At 45.3% G+C, this 24246-nt stretch overlaps 1 protein-coding gene and 18 non-coding genes across 20 annotated transcripts in view; 9 read left to right on the top strand and 10 right to left on the bottom strand.

Annotated features, from left to right (window-relative positions):
- The first annotated feature begins 1561 nt into the window (after nucleotides 1–1561).
- Nucleotides 1562–1633, top strand: trnag-ccc. The gene has a single exon. It is a non-coding gene; the product is annotated as a tRNA-Gly (tRNA).
- Nucleotides 1634–1899: 266 nt separating this feature from the next.
- trnae-cuc lies at nucleotides 1900–1971 on the bottom strand. Its single transcript has one exon. It is a non-coding gene; the product is annotated as a tRNA-Glu (tRNA).
- Nucleotides 1972–3159: 1188 nt separating this feature from the next.
- trnag-gcc lies at nucleotides 3160–3231 on the top strand. Its single transcript has one exon. It is a non-coding gene; the product is annotated as a tRNA-Gly (tRNA).
- A 265-nt stretch (nucleotides 3232–3496) lies between these two features.
- trnae-cuc lies at nucleotides 3497–3568 on the bottom strand. Its single transcript has one exon. It is a non-coding gene; the product is annotated as a tRNA-Glu (tRNA).
- A 551-nt stretch (nucleotides 3569–4119) lies between these two features.
- Nucleotides 4120–4191, top strand: trnag-gcc. Its single transcript has one exon. It is a non-coding gene; the product is annotated as a tRNA-Gly (tRNA).
- A 266-nt stretch (nucleotides 4192–4457) lies between these two features.
- On the bottom strand, nucleotides 4458–4529 carry trnae-cuc. Its single transcript has one exon. It is a non-coding gene; the product is annotated as a tRNA-Glu (tRNA).
- An 830-nt stretch (nucleotides 4530–5359) lies between these two features.
- Nucleotides 5360–5431, top strand: trnag-ccc. Its single transcript has one exon. It is a non-coding gene; the product is annotated as a tRNA-Gly (tRNA).
- Nucleotides 5432–5697: 266 nt separating this feature from the next.
- Nucleotides 5698–5769, bottom strand: trnae-cuc. Its single transcript has one exon. It is a non-coding gene; the product is annotated as a tRNA-Glu (tRNA).
- A 1063-nt stretch (nucleotides 5770–6832) lies between these two features.
- trnag-gcc lies at nucleotides 6833–6904 on the top strand. Its single transcript has one exon. It is a non-coding gene; the product is annotated as a tRNA-Gly (tRNA).
- A 266-nt stretch (nucleotides 6905–7170) lies between these two features.
- Nucleotides 7171–7242, bottom strand: trnae-cuc. Its single transcript has one exon. It is a non-coding gene; the product is annotated as a tRNA-Glu (tRNA).
- An 831-nt stretch (nucleotides 7243–8073) lies between these two features.
- trnag-ccc lies at nucleotides 8074–8145 on the top strand. The gene has a single exon. It is a non-coding gene; the product is annotated as a tRNA-Gly (tRNA).
- A 266-nt stretch (nucleotides 8146–8411) lies between these two features.
- Nucleotides 8412–8483, bottom strand: trnae-cuc. The gene has a single exon. It is a non-coding gene; the product is annotated as a tRNA-Glu (tRNA).
- A 551-nt stretch (nucleotides 8484–9034) lies between these two features.
- trnag-gcc lies at nucleotides 9035–9106 on the top strand. Its single transcript has one exon. It is a non-coding gene; the product is annotated as a tRNA-Gly (tRNA).
- A 266-nt stretch (nucleotides 9107–9372) lies between these two features.
- Nucleotides 9373–9444, bottom strand: trnae-cuc. The gene has a single exon. It is a non-coding gene; the product is annotated as a tRNA-Glu (tRNA).
- Nucleotides 9445–10505: 1061 nt separating this feature from the next.
- On the top strand, nucleotides 10506–10577 carry trnag-ccc. The gene has a single exon. It is a non-coding gene; the product is annotated as a tRNA-Gly (tRNA).
- Nucleotides 10578–10843: 266 nt separating this feature from the next.
- On the bottom strand, nucleotides 10844–10915 carry trnae-cuc. Its single transcript has one exon. It is a non-coding gene; the product is annotated as a tRNA-Glu (tRNA).
- An 831-nt stretch (nucleotides 10916–11746) lies between these two features.
- trnag-gcc lies at nucleotides 11747–11818 on the top strand. The gene has a single exon. It is a non-coding gene; the product is annotated as a tRNA-Gly (tRNA).
- A 266-nt stretch (nucleotides 11819–12084) lies between these two features.
- Nucleotides 12085–12156, bottom strand: trnae-cuc. Its single transcript has one exon. It is a non-coding gene; the product is annotated as a tRNA-Glu (tRNA).
- A 2614-nt stretch (nucleotides 12157–14770) lies between these two features.
- Nucleotides 14771–24246, bottom strand: part of ipo8 (importin 8) — a 31149-nt gene continuing 21673 nt past the window's right edge. For both annotated transcript variants that reach the window (XM_047575799.1, XM_047575800.1), the window contains exons 18-25: nucleotides 23325–23450; nucleotides 21304–21401; nucleotides 21123–21218; nucleotides 20264–20484; nucleotides 19387–19592; nucleotides 18166–18387; nucleotides 16030–16159; nucleotides 14771–15583 (exon numbers count right to left, since the gene is read on the bottom strand). In XM_047575799.1, coding sequence (XP_047431755.1) covers nucleotide 15583; nucleotides 16030–16159; nucleotides 18166–18387; nucleotides 19387–19592; nucleotides 20264–20484; nucleotides 21123–21218; nucleotides 21304–21401; nucleotides 23325–23450 — 1100 coding nt within the window. In that variant the 3' untranslated portion in view covers nucleotides 14771–15582. The remainder of the gene's footprint in view (nucleotides 15584–16029; nucleotides 16160–18165; nucleotides 18388–19386; nucleotides 19593–20263; nucleotides 20485–21122; nucleotides 21219–21303; nucleotides 21402–23324; nucleotides 23451–24246) is intronic.

The raw sequence follows: 24246 nt of genomic DNA, 5'->3' as shown, positions 1-24246 counted from the left end.
GGCACCTCCCTTCACCGATGTTTCGTTAAGTTAGGCCACGACACCTCAAGAAGGCTTAACAGTGAGCTCCAGCGTCCCGGAGTCACCCCTCTTAATGCAGCTACCACGCCACCATGTGCCTTTCAACCGACAGATAAGATTAATCTAACTACAGCTGCTACCTAATGTTAGTACATAACTAGCCTTACCTTTAGCATGCTCCCCAGCTAGCATGCTTCTTCCGTAGCCACAACCACTGACTCGCTCGCTCCGCTGCCAGGAACATATTCTTTACGGCAACCCTTTGTTCTTTTCCGCGAATGCCCAACTCACACAGGAGAGCAATGGATTGAATGAATGGATTTCGCTACAAATCCACGGCAGCCGAACTCCACTGGGCACACATGGGTACTCCAGCCTCGTTGCTACGCTTCCGATGCAAACTCCGCATATCTGTCTCTCTTGCGCTCATTCGCCTCTTCAACTCTGTCTTCCCACGGGACAGTTAACTCCGGAAAATACACTATCCTTGCTTTCTCAGACCACAACAGCACGTCTGGTCTTACAAGGGTCACGGCTATCTGTTGTGGAACGTTCAGTGCGCCATCAAGGTCGGTCTTCAGCTCCGCCCACACTTAGCTGCCCTACATTATGCCTGCGCCTCGCTGATCTGGACTCTCACCTTATCTCCCTCCTGAACAAACATAATATGCTTATTCTCCTTTCTAGCAGCTGAGTAATTTGCTTCAATCCGTTTTTCCTCAATTGCAGCTGCTAAGCATTTCAAAACCTGGTTGTGGCGCCAGGTGTATCTCCCTTGGGAGAGACTAACCCTACAACCTGACAAAATGTGGCTGAGCGTACATGCACAAGAACAAAGTGGGGAGGAAGCATCCTCCCCTAGCCACTGGTTTAGGTTCTGGGGAGATGGCATCACATCATAAACTGCCCCTATCGTAAATCTAATCTAATCTAACCTTATGCAACCGGCATACTCAGTGAACTGCAATTTCTTGCACTTCCACATGGGCTTCATCGCTCAGCCCCGGTGGTTGCTGCCTGGTACCAACAAAACGGTCACCTATCACACCTAATGGCTATATGGAGGAGCACTGGAGTCGTTCATGAGACCTGTCCAAACACACAACTTTGGGTTTATTCAGGATAACTAAGATTATTTTACACACATTGGCAGGGAAGACTGGTAGTCCTGAATCCGCAATTTTCCCCAACAGAAAACTAAGAGGTAGGATTGAGTTCTGGCTACACAGAAAAACTACCATCACCATTCTGCCGTTCTCAAACTACGTCTGAAAGTCGTCAGTCAATCACAAACGTTTACGAATGGCAACAGGACGCCTTCAGTATGAAGGGACAGGAGGGAAGTTGAGGTTTAAATAGAAACATCCGTGCGTGAAACCCATCTGAAACTTACGTGACTTGTCTCTGTTAACCACTAGAAACTGGCAATACTAGTGTCCATTAACGGTTTGACACTTAAGCAGTCGTTGAGGCGGGCGACTACTTCTCCTGTCATGTCATTTTTGTTTAATTTTCTCACCATTTTCGGCAGGTCATGAGGGCATTGGTGGTATAGTGGATAGCATAGCTGCTTCCCAAGCAGTTGACCCGGGTTCGATTCCCGGCCAATGCATGGTTGCAATGCGAGACTGTGTGGTGCACTGAGTGTTGGGATTTTGCGGCTGTGCTAGCGCTCAGTAGAGCGTAAAGTCTTGTACTTCCTTTAGATTTGTACAGCTTTTGGCTACCCCGCGCATTTATGGACTTCACAAAATACACAAGGAAGGAGTCCCATTCACTGCTGTTGGAGGGAGGTTCCAACACAACCAACCCAGCAGTTCAGGTATGTCCAAGATGGCTGAGCTACGTTAAATTTCCACCGTGAATGCCAACAGACATTTCCCTGACCGGGAATCGAACCCGGGCCGCGGCGGTGAGAGCGCCGAATCCTAGCCACTAGACCATCAGGGAGACACTGATGGGAATTTTTAAACTTTTTTTCGTGCTCATGTGGCCAACGTGCCTCCACAGGCCTTGGGGTGGACAGTAGAACGCTGACCTGCAGTTGTTGTCTGTTCCACCGCGTGTCTGGTGTCAGATCAGCTGGTTGACGGAGCAGCCGTGGAGCAATTTGAGTCACTGGGACTGCTCTCACACGTGGCGTAGTGGAAGTTACCGTAGGATGGCCAACTGCTAACCGTCACGAGATGGTTCATCCCCTGAAACTGGGTGGCCAATAGGCTGCTGCACAGCCGGAAGGGTCTGCTTCCACCCAGGCCTTCAGCAGGGTGCGCTAAACCTGCTTGGCCTCTCCGTGCGTATCCACAGGTGCAATGATGTGTACTGTGCCACCCTCTTTGGTGCGTTCAGGACTGTATGAAATGCAAAACCTCTTGCCATAGAGTCACGCAGACCTACCTGCATGGTAGTCTTGAATCCACAAGTTTCCCCAACAGGAAACCGTGAGGTAGGATTGAGTTCTGGCTACACAGAAAAACTACCATTACCATTCTGCCGTTCTCAAAATGTGTCTGAAGGTCGTCAGTCAATCAAAAACGTTTACGAATGGCAACAGGACGCCTTCAGTATGAAGGGACAGGAGGGACAGCTGGAAGGGTCTGCTTCCACCCAGGCCTTCAGCAGGGTGCGCTAAACCTGCTTGGCCTCTCCGTGCGTATCCACAGGTGCAATGATGTGTACTGTGCCACCCTCTTTGGTGCGTTCAGGACTGTATGAAATGCAAAACCTCTTGCCATAGAGTCACGCAGACCTACCTGCATGGTAGTCTTGAATCCACAAGTTTCCCCAACAGGAAACCGTGAGGTAGGATTGAGTTCTGGCTACACAGAAAAAACTACCATTACCATTCTGCCGTTCTCAAAATGTGTCTGAAGGTCGTCAGTCAATCAAAAACGTTTACGAATGGCAACAGGACGCCTTCAGTATGAAGGGACAGGAGGGAAATTGAGGTTTAAATAGAAACATCTGTGCGTGAAACCCATCTGAAACTTACGTGACTTGTCTCTGTTAACAGCTAGAAACTGGCAATACTAGTGTCCATTAACGGTTTGACACTTAAGCAGTCGTTGAGGCGGGCGACTACTTGTCCTGTCATGTCATTTTTGTTTAATTTTCTCACATTTTTGGCAGGTCATGAGGGCATTGGTGGTATAGTGGATAGCATAGCTGCTTGCCAAGCAGTTGACCCGGGTTCGATTCCCGGCCAATGCATGGTTGCAATGCGAGACTGTGTGGTGCACTGAGTGTTGGGATTTGCGGCTGTGCTAGCGCTCAGTAGAGCGTAAAGTCTTGTACTTCCTTTAGATTTGTACAGCTTTTGGCTACCCCGCGCATTTATGGACTTCACAAAATACACAAGGAAGGAGTCCCATTCACTGCTGTTGGAGGGAGGTTCCAACACAACCAACCCAGCAGTTCAGGTATGTCCAAGATGGTTGAGCTACGTTAAATTTCCACCGTGAATGCCAACAGACATTTCCCTGACCGGGAAACGAACCCGGGCCGCGGCGGTGAGAGCGCCGAATCCTAGCCACTAGACCATCAGGGAGACGCTGATGGGAATTTTTAAACTTTTTTTCGTGCTCATGTGGCCAACGTGCCTCCACAGGCCTTGGGGTGGACAGTAGAACGCTGACCTGCAGTTGTTGTCTGTTCCACCGCGTGTCTGGTGTCAGATCAGCTGGTTGACGGAGCAGCCGTGGAGCAATTTGAGTGTGCATGGTAGTCTTGAATCCACAAGTTTCCCCAACAGGAAACCGTGAGGTAGGATTGAGTTCTGGCTACACAGAAAAACTACCATTACCATTCTGCCGTTCTCAAAATGTGTCTGAAGGTCGTCAGTCAATCAAAAACGTTTACGAATGGCAACAGGACGCCTTCAGTATGAAGGGACAGGAGGGAAATTGAGGTTTAAATAGAAACATCTGTGCGTGAAACCCATCTGAAACTTACGTGACTTGTCTCTGTTAACAGCTAGAAACTGGCAATACTAGTGTCCATTAACGGTTTGACACTTAAGCAGTCGTTGAGGCGGGCGACTACTTGTCCTGTCATGTCATTTTTGTTTAATTTTCTCACCATTTTTGGCAGGTCATGAGGGCATTGGTGGTATAGTGGATAGCATAGCTGCTTGCCAAGCAGTTGACCCGGGTTCGATTCCCGGCCAATGCATGGTTGCAATGCGAGACTGTGTGGTGCACTGAGTGTTGGGATTTTGCGGCTGTGCTAGCGCTCAGTAGAGCGTAAAGTCTTGTACTTCCTTTAGATTTGTACAGCTTTTGGCTATCCCGCGCATTTATGGACTTCACAAAATACACAAGGAAGGAGTCCCATTCACTGCTGTTGGAGGGAGGTTCCAACACAACCAACCCAGCAGTTCAGGTATGCCCAAGATGGCTGAGCTACGTTAAATTTCCACCGTGAATGCCAACAGACATTTCCCTGACCGGGAATCGAACCCGGCCCGCGGCGGTGAGAGCGCCGAATCCTAGCCACTAGACCATCAGGGAGACGCTGACAGGAATTTTTAAACTTTTTTTGTGCTCATGTGGCCAACGTGCCTCCACAGGCCTTGGGGTGGACAGTAGAACGCTGACCTGCGGTTGTTGTCTGCTCCACCGCGTGTCTGGTGTCAGATCAGCTGGTTGACGGAGCAGCCGTGGAGCGATTTGAGTCACTGGGACTGCTCTCACACGTGGCGTAGTGGAAGTTACCGTAGGACGGCCAACTGCTAACCGTCACGAGATGGTTCATCCCCTGAAACTGGGTGGCCAATAGAGGAGGCACAGCCAGAAGAGTCTGCTTCCACCCAGGCCTTCAGCAGGGTGCGCTAAACCTGCTTGGCCTCTCCGTGCGTATCCACAGGTGCAATGATGTGTACTGTGCCACCCTCTTTGGTGCGTTCAGAACTGTATGAAATGCAAAACCTCTTGCCATAGAGTCACGCAGACCTACCTGCATGGTAGTCTTGAATCCACAAGTTTCCCCAACAGGAAACCGTGAGGTAGGATTGAGTTCTGGCTACACAGAAAAACTACCATTACCATTCTGCCGTTCTCAAAATGTGTCTGAAGGTCGTCAGTCAATCAAAAACGTTTACGAATGGCAACAGGACGCCTTCAGTATGAAGGGACAGGAGGGAAATTGAGGTTTAAATAGAAACATCTGTGCGTGAAACCCATCTGAAATTTACGTGACTTGTCTCTGTTAACAGCTAGAAACTGGCAATACTAGTGTCCATTAACGGTTTGACACTTAAGCAGTCGTTGAGGCGGGCGACTACTTGTCCTGTCATGTCATTTTTGTTTAATTTTCTCACCATTTTTGGCAGGTCATGAGGGCATTGGTGGTATAGTGGATAGCATAGCTGCTTCCCAAGCAGTTGACCCGGGTTCGATTCCCGGCCAATGCATGGTTGCAATGTGCGAATGTGTGGTGCACTGAGTGTAGGGATTTTGCGGCTGTGCTAGCGCTCAGTAGAGCGTAAAGTCTTGTACTTCCTTTAGATTTGTACAGCTTTTGGCTACCCCGCGCATTTATGGACTTCACAAAATACACAAGGAAGGAGTCCCATTCACTGCTGTTGGAGGGAGGTTCCAACACAACCAACCCAGCAGTTCAGGTATGCCCAAGATGGCTGAGCTACGTTAAATTTCCACCGTGAATGCCAACAGACATTTCCCTGACCGGGAATCGAACCCGGGCCGCGGCGGTGAGAGCACCGAATCCTAGCCACTAGACCATCAGGGAGACGCTGATGAGAATTTTTAAACTTTTTTCGTGCTCATGTGGCCAACGTGCCTCCACAGGCCTTGGGGTAGACAGTAGAACGCTGACCTGCAGTTGTTGTCTGTTCCACCGCGTGTCTGGTGTCAGATCAGCTGGTTGACGGAGCAGCCGTGGAGCAATTTGAGTGTGCATGGTAGTCTTGAATCCACAAGTTTCCCCAACAGGAAACCGTGAGGTAGGATTGAGTTCTGGCTACACAGAAAAACTACCATTACCATTCTGCCGTTCTCAAAATGTGTCTGAAGGTCGTCAGTCAATCAAAAACGTTTACGAATGGCAACAGGACGCCTTCAGTATGAAGGGACAGGAGGGAAATTGAGGTTTAAATAGAAACATCTGTGCGTGAAACCCATCTGAAACTTACGTGACTTGTCTCTGTTAACAGCTAGAAACTGGCAATACTAGTGTCCATTAACGGTTTGACACTTAAGCAGTCGTTGAGGCAACTGGGTGGCCAATAGAGGAGGCACAGCCAGAAGGGTCTGCTTCCACCCAGGCCTTCAGCAGGGTGCGCTAAACCTGCTTGGCCTCTCCGTGCGTATCCACAGGTGCAATGATGTGTACTGTGCCACCCTCTTTGGTGCGTTCAGGACTGTATGAAATGCAAAACCTCTTGCCATAGAGTCACGCAGACCTACCTGCATGGTAGTCTTGAATCCACAAGTTTCCCCAACAGGAAACCGTGAGGTAGGATTGAGTGCTGGCTACACAGAAAAAACTACCATTACCATTCTGCCGTTCTCAAAATGTGTCTGAAGGTCGTCAGTCAATCAAAAACGTTTACGAATGGCAACAGGACGCCTTCAGTATGAAGGGACAGGAGGAAAATTGAGGTTTAAATAGAAACATCTGTGCGTGAAACCCATCTGAAACTTACGTGACTTGTCTCTGTTAACAGCTAGAAACTGGCAATACTAGTGTCCATTAACGGTTTGACACTTAAGCAGTCGTTGAGGCGGGCGACTACTTGTCCTGTCATGTCATTTTTGTTTAATTTTCTCACCATTTTTGGCAGGTCATGAGGGCATTGGTGGTATAGTGGATAGCATAGCTGCTTGCCAAGCAGTTGACCCGGGTTCGATTCCCGGCCAATGCATGGTTGCAATGCGAGACTGTGTGGTGCACTGAGTGTTGGGATTTTGCGGCTGTGCTAGCGCTCAGTAGAGCGTAAAGTCTTGTACTTCCTTTAGATTTGTACAGCTTTTGGCTACCCCGCGCATTTATGGACTTCACAAAATACACAAGGAAGGAGTCCCATTCACTGCTGTTGGAGGGAGGTTCCAACACAACCAACCCAGCAGTTCAGGTATGTCCAAGATGGCTGAGCTACGTTAAATTTCCACCGTGAATGCCAACAGACATTTCCCTGACCGGGAATCGAACCCGGCCCGCGGCGGTGAGAGCACCGAATCCTAGCCACTAGACCATCAGGGAGACGCTGATGGGAATTTTTAAACTTTTTTTCGTGCTCATGTGGCCAACGTGCCTCCACAGGCCTTGGGGTGGACAGTAGAACGCTGACCTGCAGTTGTTGTCTGTTCCACCGCGTGTCTGGTGTCAGATCAGCTGGTTGACGGAGCAGCCGTGGAGCGATTTGAGTCACTGGGACTGCTCTCACACGTGGCGTAGTGGAAGTTACCGTAGGATGGCCAACTGCTAACCGTCACGAGATGGTTCATCCCCTGAAACTGGGTGACCAATAGAGGAGGCACAGCCGGAAGGGTCTGCTTCCACCCAGGCCTTCAGCAGGGTGCGCTAAACCTGCTTGGCCTCTCCGTGCGTATCCACAGGTGCAATGATGTGTACTGTGCCACCCTCTTTGGTGCGTTCAGGACTGTATGAAATGCAAAACCTCTTGCCATAGAGTCACGCAGACCTACCTGCATGGTAGTCTTGAATCCACAAGTTTCCCCAACAGGAAACCGTGAGGTAGGATTGAGTGCTGGCTACACAGAAAAACTACCATTACCATTCTGCCGTTCTCAAAATGTGTCTGAAGGTCGTCAGTCAATCAAAAACGTTTACGAATGGCAAAAGGACGCCTTCAGTATGAAGGGACAGGAGGAAAATTGAGGTTTAAATAGAAACATCTGTGCGTGAAACCCATCTGAAACTTACGTGACTTGTCTCTGTTAACAGCTAGAAACTGGCAATACTAGTGTCCATTAACGGTTTGACACTTAAGCAGTCGTTGAGGCGGGCGACTACTTGTCCTGTCATGTCATTTTTGTTTAATTTTCTCACCATTTTTGGCAGGTCATGAGGGCATTGGTGGTATAGTGGATAGCATAGCTGCTTCCCAAGCAGTTGACCCGGGTTCGATTCCCGGCCAATGCATGGTTGCAATGCGAGACTGTGTGGTGCACTGAGTGTTGGGATTTTGCGGCTGTGCTAGCGCTCAGTAGAGCGTAAAGTCTTGTACTTCCTTTAGATTTGTACAGCTTTTGGCTACCCCACGCATTTATGGACTTCACAAAATACACAAGGAAGGAGTCCCATTCACTGCTGTTGGAGGGAGGTTCCAACACAACCAACCCAGCAGTTCAGGTATGTCCAAGATGGTTGAGCTACGTTAAATTTCCACCGTGAATGCCAACAGACATTTCCCTGACCGGGAAACGAACCCGGGCCGCGGCGGTGAGAGCACCGAATCCTAGCCACTAGACCATCAGGGAGACGCTGATGGGAATTTTTAAACTTTTTTTCGTGCTCATGTGGCCAACGTGCCTCCACAGGCCTTGGGGTGGACAGTAGAACGCTGACCTGCAGTTGTTGTCTGTTCCACCGCGTGTCTGGTGTCAGATCAGCTGGTTGACGGAGCAGCCGTGGAGCAATTTGAGTGTGCATGGTAGTCTTGAATCCACAAGTTTCCCCAACAGGAAACCGTGAGGTAGGATTGAGTTCTGGCTACACAGAAAAACTACCATTACCATTCTGCCGTTCTCAAAATGTGTCTGAAGGTCGTCAGTCAATCAAAAACGTTTACGAATGGCAACAGGACGCCTTCAGTATGAAGGGACAGGAGGAAAATTGAGGTTTAAATAGAAACATCTGTGCGTGAAACCCATCTGAAACTTACGTGACTTGTCTCTGTTAACAGCTAGAAACTGGCAATACTAGTGTCCATTAACGGTTTGACACTTAAGCAGTCGTTGAGGCGGGCGACTACTTGTCCTGTCATGTCATTTTTGTTTAATTTTCTCACCATTTTTGGCAGGTCATGAGGGCATTGGTGGTATAGTGGATGGCATAGCTGCTTGCCAAGCAGTTGACCCGGGTTCGATTCCCGGCCAATGCATGGTTGCAATGCGAGACTGTGTGGTGCACTGAGTGTTGGGATTTTGCGGCTGTGCTAGCGCTCAGTAGAGCGTAAAGTCTTGTACTTCCTTTAGATTTGTACAGCTTTTGGCTACCCCGCGCATTTATGGACTTCACAAAATACACAAGGAAGGAGTCCCATTCACTGCTGTTGGAGGGAGGTTCCAACACAACCAACCCAGCAGTTCAGGTATGTCCAAGATGGCTGAGCTACGTTAAATTTCCACCGTGAATGCCAACAGACATTTCCCTGACCGGGAATCGAACCCGGGCCGCGGCGGTGAGAGCGCCGAATCCTAGCCACTAGACCATCAGGGAGACGCTGATGAGAATTTTTAAACTTTTTTTCGTGCTCATGTGGCCAACGTGCCTCCACAGGCCTTGGGGTAGACAGTAGAACGCTGACCTGCAGTTGTTGTCTGTTCCACCGCGTGTCTGGTGTCAGATCAGCTGGTTGACGGAGCAGCCGTGGAGCAATTTGAGTGTGCATGGTAGTCTTGAATCCACAAGTTTCCCCAACAGGAAACCGTGAGGTAGGATTGAGTTCTGGCTACACAGAAAAATACCATTACCATTCTGCCGTTCTCAAAATGTGTCTGAAGGTCGTCAGTCAATCAAAAACGTTTACGAATGGCAACAGGACGCCTTCAGTATGAAGGGACAGGAGGGAAATTGAGGTTTAAATAGAAACATCTGTGCGTGAAACCCATCTGAAACTTACGTGACTTGTCTCTGTTAACAGCTAGAAACTGGCAATACTAGTGTCCATTAACGGTTTGACACTTAAGCAGTCGTTGAGGCAACTGGGTGGCCAATAGAGGAGGCACAGCCAGAAGGGTCTGCTTCCACCCAGGCCTTCAGCAGGTGCGCTAAACCTGCTTGGCCTCTCCGTGCGTATCCACAGGTGCAATGATGTGTACTGTGCCACCCTCTTTGGTGCGTTCAGGACTGTATGAAATGCAAAACCTCTTGCCATAGAGTCACGCAGACCTACCTGCATGGTAGTCTTGAATCCACAAGTTTCCCCAACAGGAAACCGTGAGGTAGAATTGAGTTCTGGCTACACAGAAAAACTACCATTACCATTCTGCCGTTCTCAAAATGTGTCTGAAGGTCGTCAGTCAATCAAAAACGTTTACGAATGGCAACAGGACGCCTTCAGTATGAAGGGACAGGAGGGAAATTGAGGTTTAAATAGAAACATCTGTGCGTGAAACCCATCTGAAACTTACGTGACTTGTCTCTGTTAACAGCTAGAAACTGGCAATACTAGTGTCCATTAACGGTTTGACACTTAAGCAGTCATTGAGGCGGGCGACTACTTGTCCTGTCATGTCATTTTTGTTTAATTTTCTCACCATTTTTGGCAGGTCATGAGGGCATTGGTGGTATAGTGGATAGCATAGCTGCTTCCCAAGCAGTTGACCCGGGTTCGATTCCCGGCCAATGCATGGTTGCAATGTGCGAATGTGTGGTGCACTGAGTGTTGGGATTTTGCGGCTGTGCTAGCGCTCAGTAGAGCGTAAAGTCTTGTACTTCCTTTAGATTTGTACAGCTTTTGGCTACCCCGCGCATTTATGGACTTCACAAAATACACAAGGAAGGAGTCCCATTCACTGCTGTTGGAGGGAGGTTCCAACACAACCAACCCAGCAGTTCAGGTATGTCCAAGATGGCTGAGCTACGTTAAATTTCCACCGTGAATGCCAACAGACAATTCCCTGACCGGGAATCGAACCCGGGCCGCGGCGGTGAGAGCGCCGAATCCTAGCCACTAGACCATCAGGGAGACGCTGATGGGAATTTTTAAACTTTTTTTCGTGCTCATGTGGCCAACGTGCCTCCACAGGCCTTGGGGTGGACAGTAGAACGCTGACCTGCAGTTGTTGTCTGTTCCACCGCGTGTCTGGTGTCAGATCAGCTGGTTGACGGAGCAGCCGTGGAGCAATTTGAGTCACTGGGACTGCTCTCACACGTGGCATAGTGGAAGTTACCGTAGGATGGCCAACTGCTAACCGTCACGAGATGGTTCATCCCCTGAAACTGGGTGGCCAATAGAGGAGGCACAGCCGGAAGGGTCTGCTTCCACCCAGGCCTTCAGCAGGGTGCGCTAAACCTGCTTGGCCTCTCCGTGCGTATCCACAGGTGCAATGATGTGTACTGTGCCACCCTCTTTGGTGCGTTCAGGACTGTATGAAATGCAAAACCTCTTGCCATAGAGTCACGCAGACCTACCTGCATGGTAGTCTTGAATCCACAAGTTTCCCCAACAGGAAACCGTGAGGTAGGATTGAGTTCTGGCTACACAGAAAAACTACCATTACCATTCTGCCGTTCTCAAAATGTGTCTGAAGGTCGTCAGTCAATCAAAAACGTTTACGAATGGCAACAGGACGCCTTCAGTATGAAGGGACAGGAGGGAAATTGAGGTTTAAATAGAAACATCTGTGCGTGAAACCCATCTGAAACTTACGTGACTTGTCTCTGTTAACAGCTAGAAACTGGCAATACTAGTGTCCATTAACGGTTTGACACTTAAGCAGTCGTTGAGGCGGGCGACTACTTGTCCTGTCATGTCATTTTTGTTTAATTTTCTCACCATTTTTGGCAGGTCATGAGGGCATTGGTGGTATAGTGGATAGCATAGCTGCTTGCCAAGCAGTTGACCCGGGTTCGATTCCCGGCCAATGCATGGTTGCAATGCGAGACTGTGTGGTACACTGAGTGTTGGGATTTTGCGGCTGTGCTAGCGCTCAGTAGAGCGTAAAGTTTTGTACTTCCTTTAGATTTGTACAGCTTTTGGCTACCCCGCGCATTTATGGACTTCACAAAATACACAAGGAAGGAGTCCCATTCACTGCTGTTGGAGGGAGGTTCCAACACAACCAACCCAGCAGTTCAGGTATGTCCAAGATGGCTGAGCTACGTTAAATTTCCACCGTGAATGCCAACAGACATTTCCCTGACCGGGAATCGAACCCGGGCCGCGGTGGTGAGAGCACCGAATCCTAGCCACTAGACCATCAGGGAGACGCTGATGGGAATTTTTAAACTTTTTTTCGTGCTCATGTGGCCAACGTGCCTCCACAGGCCTTGGGGTGAACAGTAGAACGCTGACCTGCGGTTGTTGTCTGTTCCACCGCGTGTCTGGTGTCAGATCAGCTGGTTGACGGAGCAGCCGTGGAGCAATTTGAGTCACTGGGACTGCTCTCACACGTGGCGTAGTGGAAGTTACCTTAGGACGGCCAACTGCTAACCGTCACGAGATGGTTCATCCCCTGAAACTGGATGGTTAATAGAGGTGGCACAGCCAGAAGTGTCTGCTTCCACCCAGGCCTTCAGCAGGGTGCGCTAAACCTGCTTGGCCTCTCTGTGCTTATCCACTGGTGCAATGATGTACTGTGCCACCCTTTTAAGTTACGTTCAGGACCTTGTGAAATGCAAAACCTCTTGCCCCACACTCATGCAGATCTACCTGCTAATCCTCTAGCAAGGATGTACCTTCTACATGCTGGTCATAATTGTTTAGTTTTAAACGGCTGCTTAATTTTTTAACATATTGGCAGGCAAGTATCGTAGTCCTGAATCCACAATTTGCCCCAACAGGAAACCTTTGGTTAGGTAGGAAGTTCAGGCTAAACAGAAAAACTACATTTACCATTCTGCTGTTCTCGAAATGCGTCTGAATGTCGTCTGTCAATCAAAAAATATTTACACATGGCAACAGGATTTCTTCAGTATGAAGGGACTGGAGGGAAGTTGAGGCTTAAACAGAAACATCTCTTGGTGAATCCCATCAGAAATTTGCTTCATCTGTTAAGTAATCTCATCTTCCCTACCGCTTAATCCTACACTAGGGTCGCGGGAGTTGCTGGAGCCTATCCCAGCTGGCATTGGGCGAGAGGCGGGGTACACCCTGGACAAGTCGCCAGCCTATCGCAGGGCTAACACTAAGACATACAACCATTCACACTCACATGCACACCTAAGATTAATTTAGAGTCACCAATCAGCCTAACGAGCATGTCTTTGGAGGTGGGAGGAACTATTAGGTAATCTTTATTTAATTTTCTTACAAATTTTGGCAGGTCATGCCAAGAGGAGGCCTATGTGCCTCTCGGGGTGGACATTGGAATGCTTACCTGCAGTTGACCATGATATCATTGACTTGTACAAAGGGAAGCAGCCATATCTCCTAAATGACATGTATTTCTGTCATGCTCATATGAGTGAAATGCATTAAGCAAATTATTCTTCTCAATTGTCTGATGCCGTGAATATGGGATCTTTCGCATATACATTTATATCCAGTGCATTTCACACAGTCCTCCGGTATGGGGTTGCTTGTTACTGCTGCAGTAGCATCTACATTTGACCTAGATATGTCAGCCAAAAAACATCTCCCAACCACCAAGTGTCACTCACGTGCAGGAAGAACCGTTACAAAGCCAGCCCAGAGTGAGAGGAAGGGGGCGATTGAAAGACAGACAAAGAGAGGGTGAGGGGTGGTGGAATAGAGTCTGCAACTGCTGAGTGAATTTTCTGTAGTGCTTCATGACCAAAAACCCGGAGGATGGGAGTAAATACCAATACAGGTGAAAAACTAGCTGTCAACAACACACATCCTTCCACCCAGGATAGTTCCTCTCAACTACTCTTTGTTTTCTTGCACAAACTTTTACACAGGGACAAGGAGTAGGAGCACTACAACAGGACTAACACTGAATACCAACCTGCATAGGAAAAATGAGGCGAGAAAGGTGGCTGCATGGGAAAGATCTACAATATGGGAACTGAAAGTCTCCATCAAACTAAAGTACAGCATTGCTTTTTGGGTGTCCTTTCACCTACGTTACCACGCAAGGGTAATTACAGAAGTATAAAAACTTTTCAATCGTAAAATACTTTTTCCTTTTTTAAATTATCTTTTCTTTGGAGGCACCACTGTGAATTAATATTTTTGTAGAGAGAAAGAAACTGTTTGTAATGAAGGTATTCTGTTCTATTTTTTAAGGCTTTGCCAATGCAGCAGTTGGTCTCCATTAGCTTGTCTGTTAAGATTCTCAGGCATCCAGGTTATGGCATGTCCAAAAAACAAGCTGAAACAAACACAACTGAAGTTATTATTTCTAGTAGCTTACTTTTGTTGTTGTTGTTTTTGATATCTCCATTAGCTTGTGTGTTACAGTAGCACTATTTCATTCATTTAATTTAATTTCCATGTTACAGTGTTGGGACTGAATATATTATATTACTATTAATATTGTTGTCATATTTTTTTTTTTTTTTTTTTTTTTTTAATATGGCTTCAAGGTAGCAATTGGTCGGTAGGTTGTGTCATAAACAAATGTAAAATATTTCTTCCCAAATACAAGTTAGCCTCTGGGTTATATTTCATAAAAATTCAGGTAGTATACATTTCCCTACTATATCCCCTAAGCTGTTAATGGTTTCGCCTGACAGAAATGGTAATGTACCTTTTCCCACCTTCGAGACAGCCCTTGGTTTCCATTAGTAGTTTCTTACAGAAAATAAAAAGAGTACTTTTGTTCACACATTAACAAGGTGACAATATGCTCACAAAAGCATTGTTGTAAGATTTTGTATAGTACAAGTACGAAGAAATTGAAGAAAAACTCAAGAGAAATGTTACATGAACTTTTATGATTTTCTTAAATTAGTCCTGAAAAAAGTTACAAAAACAAAACCCAGGGACAAACAGAACGACAAATAACTGCTTTTCCCGAGATCCCTCTCCCAATTGCATGTATGTGACGTTACAGCCGGAGGCCTCTGACATTGTCCGTTCACAGTCTTTATACAAGGCACCCTGACAGAAATGGGGCTCTTCTTTCTCAGCGTAGGCCCTCGCTTCATGAGATGATGTGTTCGGCTATAGAGAAACGAAACAAAGGGCTTACAGTACAAACACACGCTTTGATGTGTTTTTTTATGTTTTACAGTTTCTCAGACACACACACACAAACAACGTTACCTAGTCACAGACCAAAGGACTGCACCATACAAAAAAAATACATTTTGCTGGTCAAGAACATTTATATTTATAATGCAGACCTTTCTCTGGAGTCAGCACACACGCACACACGCACACACACACACACACACACACACACACACACACACACACACACACACACACACACACACACACACACAGGCCAGCAGCCCAGTCCTGGTGAAAGGAATATTCCAGTAGGGGCCCTATACAGTCCCCAACTCCTGTGTTACCAATCCAGCCCCTTCACTCCGTCGCGTTCCGATCATTCCCTGGGACCTGGTTGTGGTGGGATCCGTTAAGCCTGATATGGTCTGATCTGGTCTGAGAACATTCAGACTGGACTGAAATCCACTTCAGGTCAGCTCAGACCAACTTCTTTCTTCTTTGTGCTCCCACTTCTTTGACTCTCTCCTCTGATTCTGCGGTCTTGTCAGTGCTCTGAAACCACAACAGGGTTGAGATGAGTTCAAGACTGAATAACACAGTATGTTTTAAAAGACTATTCTGGTTGTGCTGTTGCTAGATGTCAGCTACAAAGCCTCAGAGCAGACAGTCACAGAGGGAAGAAACTAAACGATCGCCCTTAAGTTTTGGGTGATCTGAGAATGACACTGTCTTTTGACAGGATAATGCAGAAGTAGGCCTGTTTCCTCCGCCCTAATATGCTTTCTTCCATGTAACTTCCTACTCTCTGTAATCTGCAATGATGTCCGCTGGTCCTGATGCTGTGTGTGGAATAGTGTGCTGGAAAGTTTCAAACTATGGAAACTGTGACAGAACAAGCCCCAGGGCCAATGTACCAATTAGATGAAGTCTCTAACTGAACTTCCTCCCCTGCTCTCAACAAACTCTTCCCCCCTCTCCATTCTCGGGTTGCCTCTCACCACTGGCCCTTGGCGGCAGTGCTCCTCCTCTGCTGTGAGATGCTGTAAATCTCCTGGAGCTGTTTCTTCTGGTCGTCGCTGAGTGGGGCTGTCAAACACTGGTACCACACTGCATCAGTATTCTGGACCCCTGGCACACACACAGATAGACGGTGGTTCAGTAATGGTGTTATCATGCAGATAAATAATCAATTTCAATGACTAATCGCACCATTTTAAGCATTGGCTTCCTGTGCTTTTCAGGATTGATTTTAAGTGTCTTAATGGCCTTGGGTCTTTTTATCTGTTTGAGCTGCTTCTACCCTATCAACCTTGTGGTTCGGTAGAGCCTTCAGCTATCAGGTTCTGCTCCTGTGGAACCAGCTCCCAGTCTGGGTTCGGGAGGCAGATACAGTCTCTACGTTTAAGGTCAGGCTTAAGACTTTCCTTTTTGACAAAGCTTATAGTTAGGACTGGACTTAACCATCCCTTAGTTATGCTGCTATAGGCCTAGGCTGCAGGGGGACGATGCACTGAGGACATGTCCTCTACTCTCTCTTCTCTGGCACCAAGCTCATGTCCTCTAATCTCTTATCATTTATTTTCTATTACTAACTGCTGTGTCTCCCTCCCCTCCCCTTCCATCTTCTTATGAGGGTCTCTGGTCTGGAGTGCTGAATATCTGACCTGTGGAGTTCTAAGCTACATCTTCTGCCGTGGCCTCATCAACCAGCCCAGTCTTCATGGTCTGGAGTCTGTGTATCAGACCTGTGGAGCTCCATAAACTGCATCTGCCCCAGTCATCATGGCCTCCTCCAGTTGTCCACTCCTACCTAGATGAACAATTCACCAACCTGCCCATAATTCCTGTTATACTCACAAACTGTCACAGATCATCAGCTTTGTGTTATATTGCTAGACCCTACATGTTTCCTTCCGCTTGATGTATGTATCTATGACAAAAGTTTGTTTATCTTGTTTCTCCTGCTCTTCTTTTCTCTCTATCTTCTCTGTTTCTACCCGGCTGGCCTTCAACAGATGGGTCCCTCCATATGAGCTGGTTCTGCTCAAGGTTTCTTCCTGTTAAAAGGGAGTCTTTCCTTGCCATCGTCGCCCTCAGGCTTGCTATGGAGTTTTTCAGGCTGGTTTTTGTAAAGTGTCTTGAGACAATTTGTATTGTTATTGGCACTATATAAATAAAACTGAATTGAAATTGAACTGAACCCTCACAGACCCTGATTTTCTCCAGTACTGGCCTTTTAACTGTTCCCAAAGTCAGAACAAAAACCCATGAAGTCTCATTTTATTATTACGGCCCACACCTGTGGAACAGCCTGCCGGAGGACCTCAGGGCCGCTGAGAGTGTTGATGTTTTTAAGGGCAGGCTCAAGACCCAGCTTTTTGATTTAGCTCTCAACTGAGTCCCCTTTGTTTTTATTATTACTTATTTATGCTTATATTTTTATTTATATTGTTAATCTATTTATGTATGCTTTAATGTATGTTGATTTTACTGTTTTACTCCTTTTAATTGCCCTTATTTTTATAAATATTATTAGTCTTTTATTTATATTAGTAGTATGCTGTGTCAGTGTGTGTGTATGTGTGTGGTGTGTGTGTGTGTGTGCTTAAATGAGGGTCTAGGGTATGGGGGGATTAGTAGTGTTTGTTTTTAATGTAAAGCACTTTGTGTTGCATTTTTTATGTATGGAAAAGTGATCTATCTTGATTGATTGATTGAATTTGGGATGAGTCTGAATGTCGGCAGGGTTGTTGTAGTGCAACTATTGGCTGTGAATTTATTTGGGCTGTGAAATGGCTGGATTTAAGAACGTGACATGAATGTATGGTGAAAAGATCACCCGGTTACAATTTGTTTGTGCAGGTTTTCAGCACAGTTGTCAATATAACATATATATACACACACAGACATCTTCTACAATCTTCTTCAATGTTTTTTCTTTATCTATATTGTAGATTAATATTGAAGACATAAAATATACTATAGAGGGACTGCACTGCACTGCACCTGCAACTACACTTTTATTTTCCATGACTTCTCTGGTGCACACAATATTATCAGTGGCCCTCTCACGTGTTAATATTTAAAGGAGCTTTTGTGTGATTTATTTGTTTGACATATCATTGGTGACTCACTGAGCAGGGCGGAGGTGAAGAACTGGTACTCGTCCTCTCCGTTATCATAGTCCAGAGGTGTGCTGTACTCCTCCAGGGGCGTTCCCTCAAAGCCATCTTCATCCCAGTAGTCATCTTCCTCGTCGTCATCATCCTCACCTCCTTGGCCTGCGGGCATGCAGGACTGCTGCTGCATGGCATTGCCGTTCTCGTTCACCTCATCTTCATCGCTGGGAATCTCCTCTGCCAATATACAAAGTAATGCAGCCATTAGAAAAGCCTTTATGATCCTCTTTACATCCCTAAATGGATGCATGCCTTATCTAACCTATTACAAAAATGTCATTATGAGAAAGAAACATACGTATTTGATATCCTGAGTGTCTTTAGACGACATGTAAAAAATAATCTATGAATTTTTCCTAATGGAAAGAATCACTTACTCTATGACATTGCAGAAAAATGAATATGACATTTGTAGGAAGTGGTAGCCCAGACACCCTCCTTTGTTTTTTCTTTGTTTCTTTTTCCTTATGATTCATCTTACAATTAAATTGGACCTTTCATGTCAATCGTCAATCAACCAGCTGCTCTGGCATGGTGATAATTATCCAACAATTACTTTGTTATTTTATTTATTTATTTAACAGACCTTATGCTTGTTCTTATATTTTTACCCATTGAGGGTCACGACAACTCGCAAGATATCCACATGCATGGACTCTATTAGCTCAGTGAACTTAAATGTGTCCAAACTAGACAAGGTTGTCTACGATGACTGTATAAGGTAAGAAAATGCTGTTTCACTACTTTATAGTTGCTCCATAACATTATTCCATTATATCTTTTCCACATGGCTGAAATCATATTTTAGACCAAAACCTATTCAACTTTTCACTGGTTTTACACCATTGTGAGCCATTAAATCAAGGGAGATTAATGCATTTTAAACACCGGGCCGCAGGAGAAAGCCTTAGCCGTCAGCGTAACACCAAGTTAATTTATCAGTCTGCCCCCAAGCAATAGACAAGGTTTAAGGATCTAATTCCTTTATGCTTGGATGAAGACAAGTGGAGCCGTTGTGGGTAAGAAATAAATGTGGAGCAGCCCATTTCAGCTCTGCAGTGAATCAAGATTTATACAGTAAAGGATCGGATGTTGGCATAAAAGAAAAAACTCATTTCATTATCCTAACTAAGGGTCTGCATTCATTTTGATTTAGTTTCTCTGATGTTTGCTCACCGTTCTGATCTTCATCCTGAGCCCCTGCGCGGGCCAGCAGGTCTGGTTTGTTGATGAGGCGAGAGGCGTAGAGGTGTTTGAGACCCAGGAAGAGGAGTAGAATGGAGGGGACAATCTGAGCAGCAACTCCCTCCAACACCGCTGGCCTGCTGGGCAGCTCCATCAGCACGCTCAGGCCGATGATGCACATCTTACGGTCATGGAGCCTGAGGAGTGGAAGAGAGAAGAGGGGGGACGTAGACTGAGAATACATCCTCCAAATTCTACATGTTTTGCCTTCCCGGGATATAATTTTGTCCAGTGGTCAGTGTGCATAGCTTTTGGGATTGGTCTTTTAAAACTACTAAAAAATAATACCAAATTGAACAATCTCACTGTCACAACACAACTCTGGTAAGTCACTTACTCTACTGTACCATCCTCTCTCCAAAAGAACATCCAACACAGTTCTAATACCACAAACTAATCATTTTTGCCAGACACAATGTCTAGACTACAGATAAAAATAAAGCACATATCTACGGGTAAGTAGAATTAAACTTTAGTTGTCACTACAGCAACAAGGCTTCCTTCAGAATACCGAGCAAATGCATTTTTTTTTTTTTTTTACCACTTTGTCGTCCCACAGACTGTCAGCTTGTTGAGCAGCAAACTGAACATACTGGCCATTCAATGAGTGAAGCCAAAACAAGTACAGTTCCCCCTAGTGCTGCAGTATAGGTCATAAGCTCCACCTCCACTCTGGGACCATACTACACAGACTCTGCCTCCAAATTCCAGTGTCAAAATAGCATCAGTTTGGCCAACGCAAGGAAGTGGGGACCTATTGTCCATATTTATATACAGCCTTTGGCTGATGAAGAGAAGTCCCAATTACCCCAGGAAGAACTCTGTGTCATTCATCCACTGGTTGATGAAGTGGGCGGTGATGGGCTGTGGGTTATGGGGGAAGTGCATGTTGTCCATAGTGTGGATAAGCAGGGCTGGGTTGTAGTACAGAGCAGCTATGGCCACCTGAAGACACATGGTTCTCAGTTCACTGGACTTCACCCCTCGCATCAAACGCTCCAATACCGCTTCTACAAACAGAGGGATGCACTGCAGGTGGGAGAAAGACAGAGAAATCAGTTCACTGCTAAACACAGATAGTTTGTTTTATGTTCTGATATATGAACAAGAATAAAAAGCAGCAAGTTTGAAAGCAGGTATGGCCATTATGTTTTCATTTATCTGCATGATTTACAAAAATCTTATACTGTCACTCAACATAGCCTCTCTTAAGAGTTTGTTAGAATTCGGGGGCTAGGAAACACTTTTGGCTTGGGCGACAGGGGGCACTTTTGCATTCAAGTGTGTGGGAGTCATTTTTGAGTCTGATATCCAGCTGATGTGCTGGAGGCAACAAATACAGAACATCAGTATTTGGATGTCACTTTTTTTTTGGTTATTTACTCAAGATGTCAAATCGATCTGGATACGTTTGAACCACAATCTGTTCTGAAAAATGCAACCCCAATGGAAAGACAAATAATTTTTCAGGTAGAGGTAACGATCAAAGAAGATGTTACCATGAATTACAAGTAGCAATTAAAAATGTATTCACCTTGTTTTGAACTTCAGACATTATTTACAGTATACAAATGGCAGTAAAATCCCCAAAATGTGTTCCCAGTATTAAATATATGATAATTGGATTACAGGATTATAAACGTCTATAGTACAGAGTTGTTTCTGACCTGGTCAATGCCTCTGCCTCTGCACTGCAGGATGATAACCTCCAACAATTTTGCAGCGTGACACTCGGCGTCCTCCCCTGCGTCAATGGTCAGCACCTACAACAAAGTCAAAGGTGACGTGAAATTAGATGTAGTTCTGATTTTTCACAACTGAAAGCGGTAAATACATTTACAGCCCGACCTTTTTGCACATGCTGTAGATGACCTCCAAGTGCTTCGGGTTGGACAGAAGCATGTCTGTATCCACAGTAACGTAGTTGTGCAAAAGAGGCATCATATCTGTAACAAAATAATAATACATTATGTAAAAAACATGAAGTCAAGATGATATGTTTTCTGGTTAGTAGTCAGTTCTCTTATATACAGTTGTCACTATAAAACTGATGTATTCACAGAAACACTTAAAGCCGCATCCAGCTGAGTGTAACTCATCATTCACACCCAGCTTCTGATCACAAAAGACAAGTTATCTGTCCTACAAAATGAATATGGCCAACATGACATCTCTACATAAGTGAAGGCAAAATATTGCAGGAATCAGAACTGCCATCGCGTGACGTTATTTGCAACCTGCACAATTATTGGCTGAAGATGGAGATGTGGTATTGAGGGTCAGGCGGGAGGTGGGACATTGATACCAAGCTAATTAATTACATTTCATGTGTGTTTGGCTTTTTAATGAAAGTCTAAAGCGTAAAATGTGCATCTCTAGGTTGAAAACAAAAAGACACACAGAAAGTGAAGAACATGAGAAGTCAGAGCTTTGACATTGAAACTGAGGCAATTTTAAGTAAAACTGACTTATCCTCCATGCAGCCAATCCAAATGGGGTTTGCACCAATCTCTCACCATATAAAGTGGTGAAACCTGGTTTTAGGTAGTACGTCATTACGGTGTGACAACTACCTTGACAGTGGAATCGAAAAACTATTTTTAAGCAAATATACCAATCGTTTGTGGATTAGCTGCAGCCCTGCACTGATTAGAAATAAGAACCAGATACTGTCAGGGTGGTGATGACCAAACCAGAGCTGCCGTACACTGGAAGTTAATCTTTGTCCCTATGCCTATTTTTCTGCCTCCTGTGCGAAAATGACATATAACAATAATAATAATAAATGGGTTGTATCTTCACAACTCTAAGGGCTGGATGAATAATTTTGGGAGATTGCTACAAAAGTGTCAGAATAAAGATATATGTTACTGCATCAGAGAAAATTCACCTGGAACACAGTAGAAAATATAAATTTCTGTTCTAGCCTAAAAAAAACGGTAGTAATGTAAAATCTGACGAGTGCAAGACTAGATGGTAAAAAGGTGAATCTAAACAATTTTAGAGATGTTTTAGCCTGAAATCACAAATTATGCCTTTTTGTCACATTTTGGCACCATATGTGCATTTGTCCTTTCTCAGGTACCAGTCTGAAAAACTAATCACTAAATACAACAGTTTTGACTCATTCACCCTCACTGTATGTAAAAGGAGGCCTTTAATGAAACTCAAAGGAGAATATCTCCACAACGATTAGTTAATTTTAATGATTGACACCTCTAACGACCAATCAATCTTGAGAATCGAAAGCCATGCCCAAATTTACCATAGTAACCGCCAATGACGATCCAGAGCAAAGTAAACACAAAGATCGTATATGGTCAGCAACTGTACACGCCAACCTAGAAGCCTCTTCCTTTTCATTTAAACAAATGGGAGCTTCATGATTCATTTCAAACTGACGCAGAGTCATAGGAGAAGCCATTGGAGCTGGAATATAATTTTGAATCACAAAACAGCAAAGGTAATATAACAAACTTTATGATTTTGCAAATGTTATTTTTGCTACTCTTTGGCTTCTAGCTCTCTGAGTTTTTGTCGCACAGTGAAGAGACAGACATCGTTGTAATCAGCAGCATCTTTGTGTGCAGTGTCTTTGTGTGACTATCTTGAAGTGGTGAGGTTAGTAGAAGCCCGTGTTTTCATCAAGTTCCCATTCAATTGCTTGGGATTTTATTTGTGTTTCGTTTAGGTGGCAATGCCTGATGAGGCTTTTAGATGAGTTTCTCCACGTCATTTTGGTGTATTACATGTTCAGAAAGGTGCATGCTGTCATGCGTTAGGACCGCCTGTAGCACACATACTGTATCTCACCTCAGCCCCCTGTATGGGGAGCGCTCGGGTCATAGTGGTTTTAATGTGTGACGTACCTGTGAAGTAGTCAAAGCAGTCATGCTGGAACACCTCATACAAGACACCCAGTAGCTGCCACATCTGGGGGGATATGGTCTGACAGGTGAGACCAAACGCCAGCGATAGGATCTCCTCGTAGAACTCTGCGTTGGACAGGAAAAGGCACGTTATGAAGCTCACGCACAGACATACACATTCACCACACATTGACTAAAAACAAAAGGAAAGGATGGAGAAGTACACTGGGGGAAGTGTCTGAGCGCAGATTCAACACCAGTCTTAAAAACAATAATTCTTCACATACAGACCTGAGTGGTACCTTTTTCCTATAGGGTGTGTAAATAAAAATTTACAACACATTACTTTCTGTCTTTAAGTGAAAGTGCCAGACCACCAGAACGTTAATATTTTATTTATGCTTAGCTTTTCAATGTGAATGAGGGAAATACATGTAACTCCAGTTCTAATATTAGCGAAATCCACTGTAATTGAAATGCAACTTGGTTGTTCAAACTGACCATGCAGGGGTCTGGCCAGTGACCAACACTATGAGTGACTCTCAACCATTAGAAAATGTACTCCATATAATGTAAAAGCATCCACATATTTCTGGTAGCTAAGGCATACACAATTGTTGACCAGTATAGCCAACAAGGCAGCTTTACTAATTGATGCGTAAAATAAAAACACATCTGTATTTACAGTTAACAGCTTTTTCTGTCCTTGAGCAAGGCACTGTACCCCAAGTTGCTCCTAGAGCTTGGCGCTGGTGTGTGCTTGCGGTAATGAATGGGTCGATGTGTCGTTGTAACTGTAAAGTGAGGTGAGTACCAATAGATAGAAAAGAGACGAATAAATACTTTCACCATCTTATAATATTCCATTGTATATTCCAATAATATTCCACTAAGTACAAGTTCTTTGAAAATAAAGCACAAT

Source organism: Mugil cephalus, chromosome 22 (genome assembly GCF_022458985.1).
Source record: "Mugil cephalus isolate CIBA_MC_2020 chromosome 22, CIBA_Mcephalus_1.1, whole genome shotgun sequence".
NCBI classification, from domain to species: domain Eukaryota; kingdom Metazoa; phylum Chordata; class Actinopteri; order Mugiliformes; family Mugilidae; genus Mugil; species Mugil cephalus.
The sequence above is the reverse complement of the archived record's forward strand: the minus strand, read 5'-3'. Positions and strand labels throughout refer to the sequence as shown.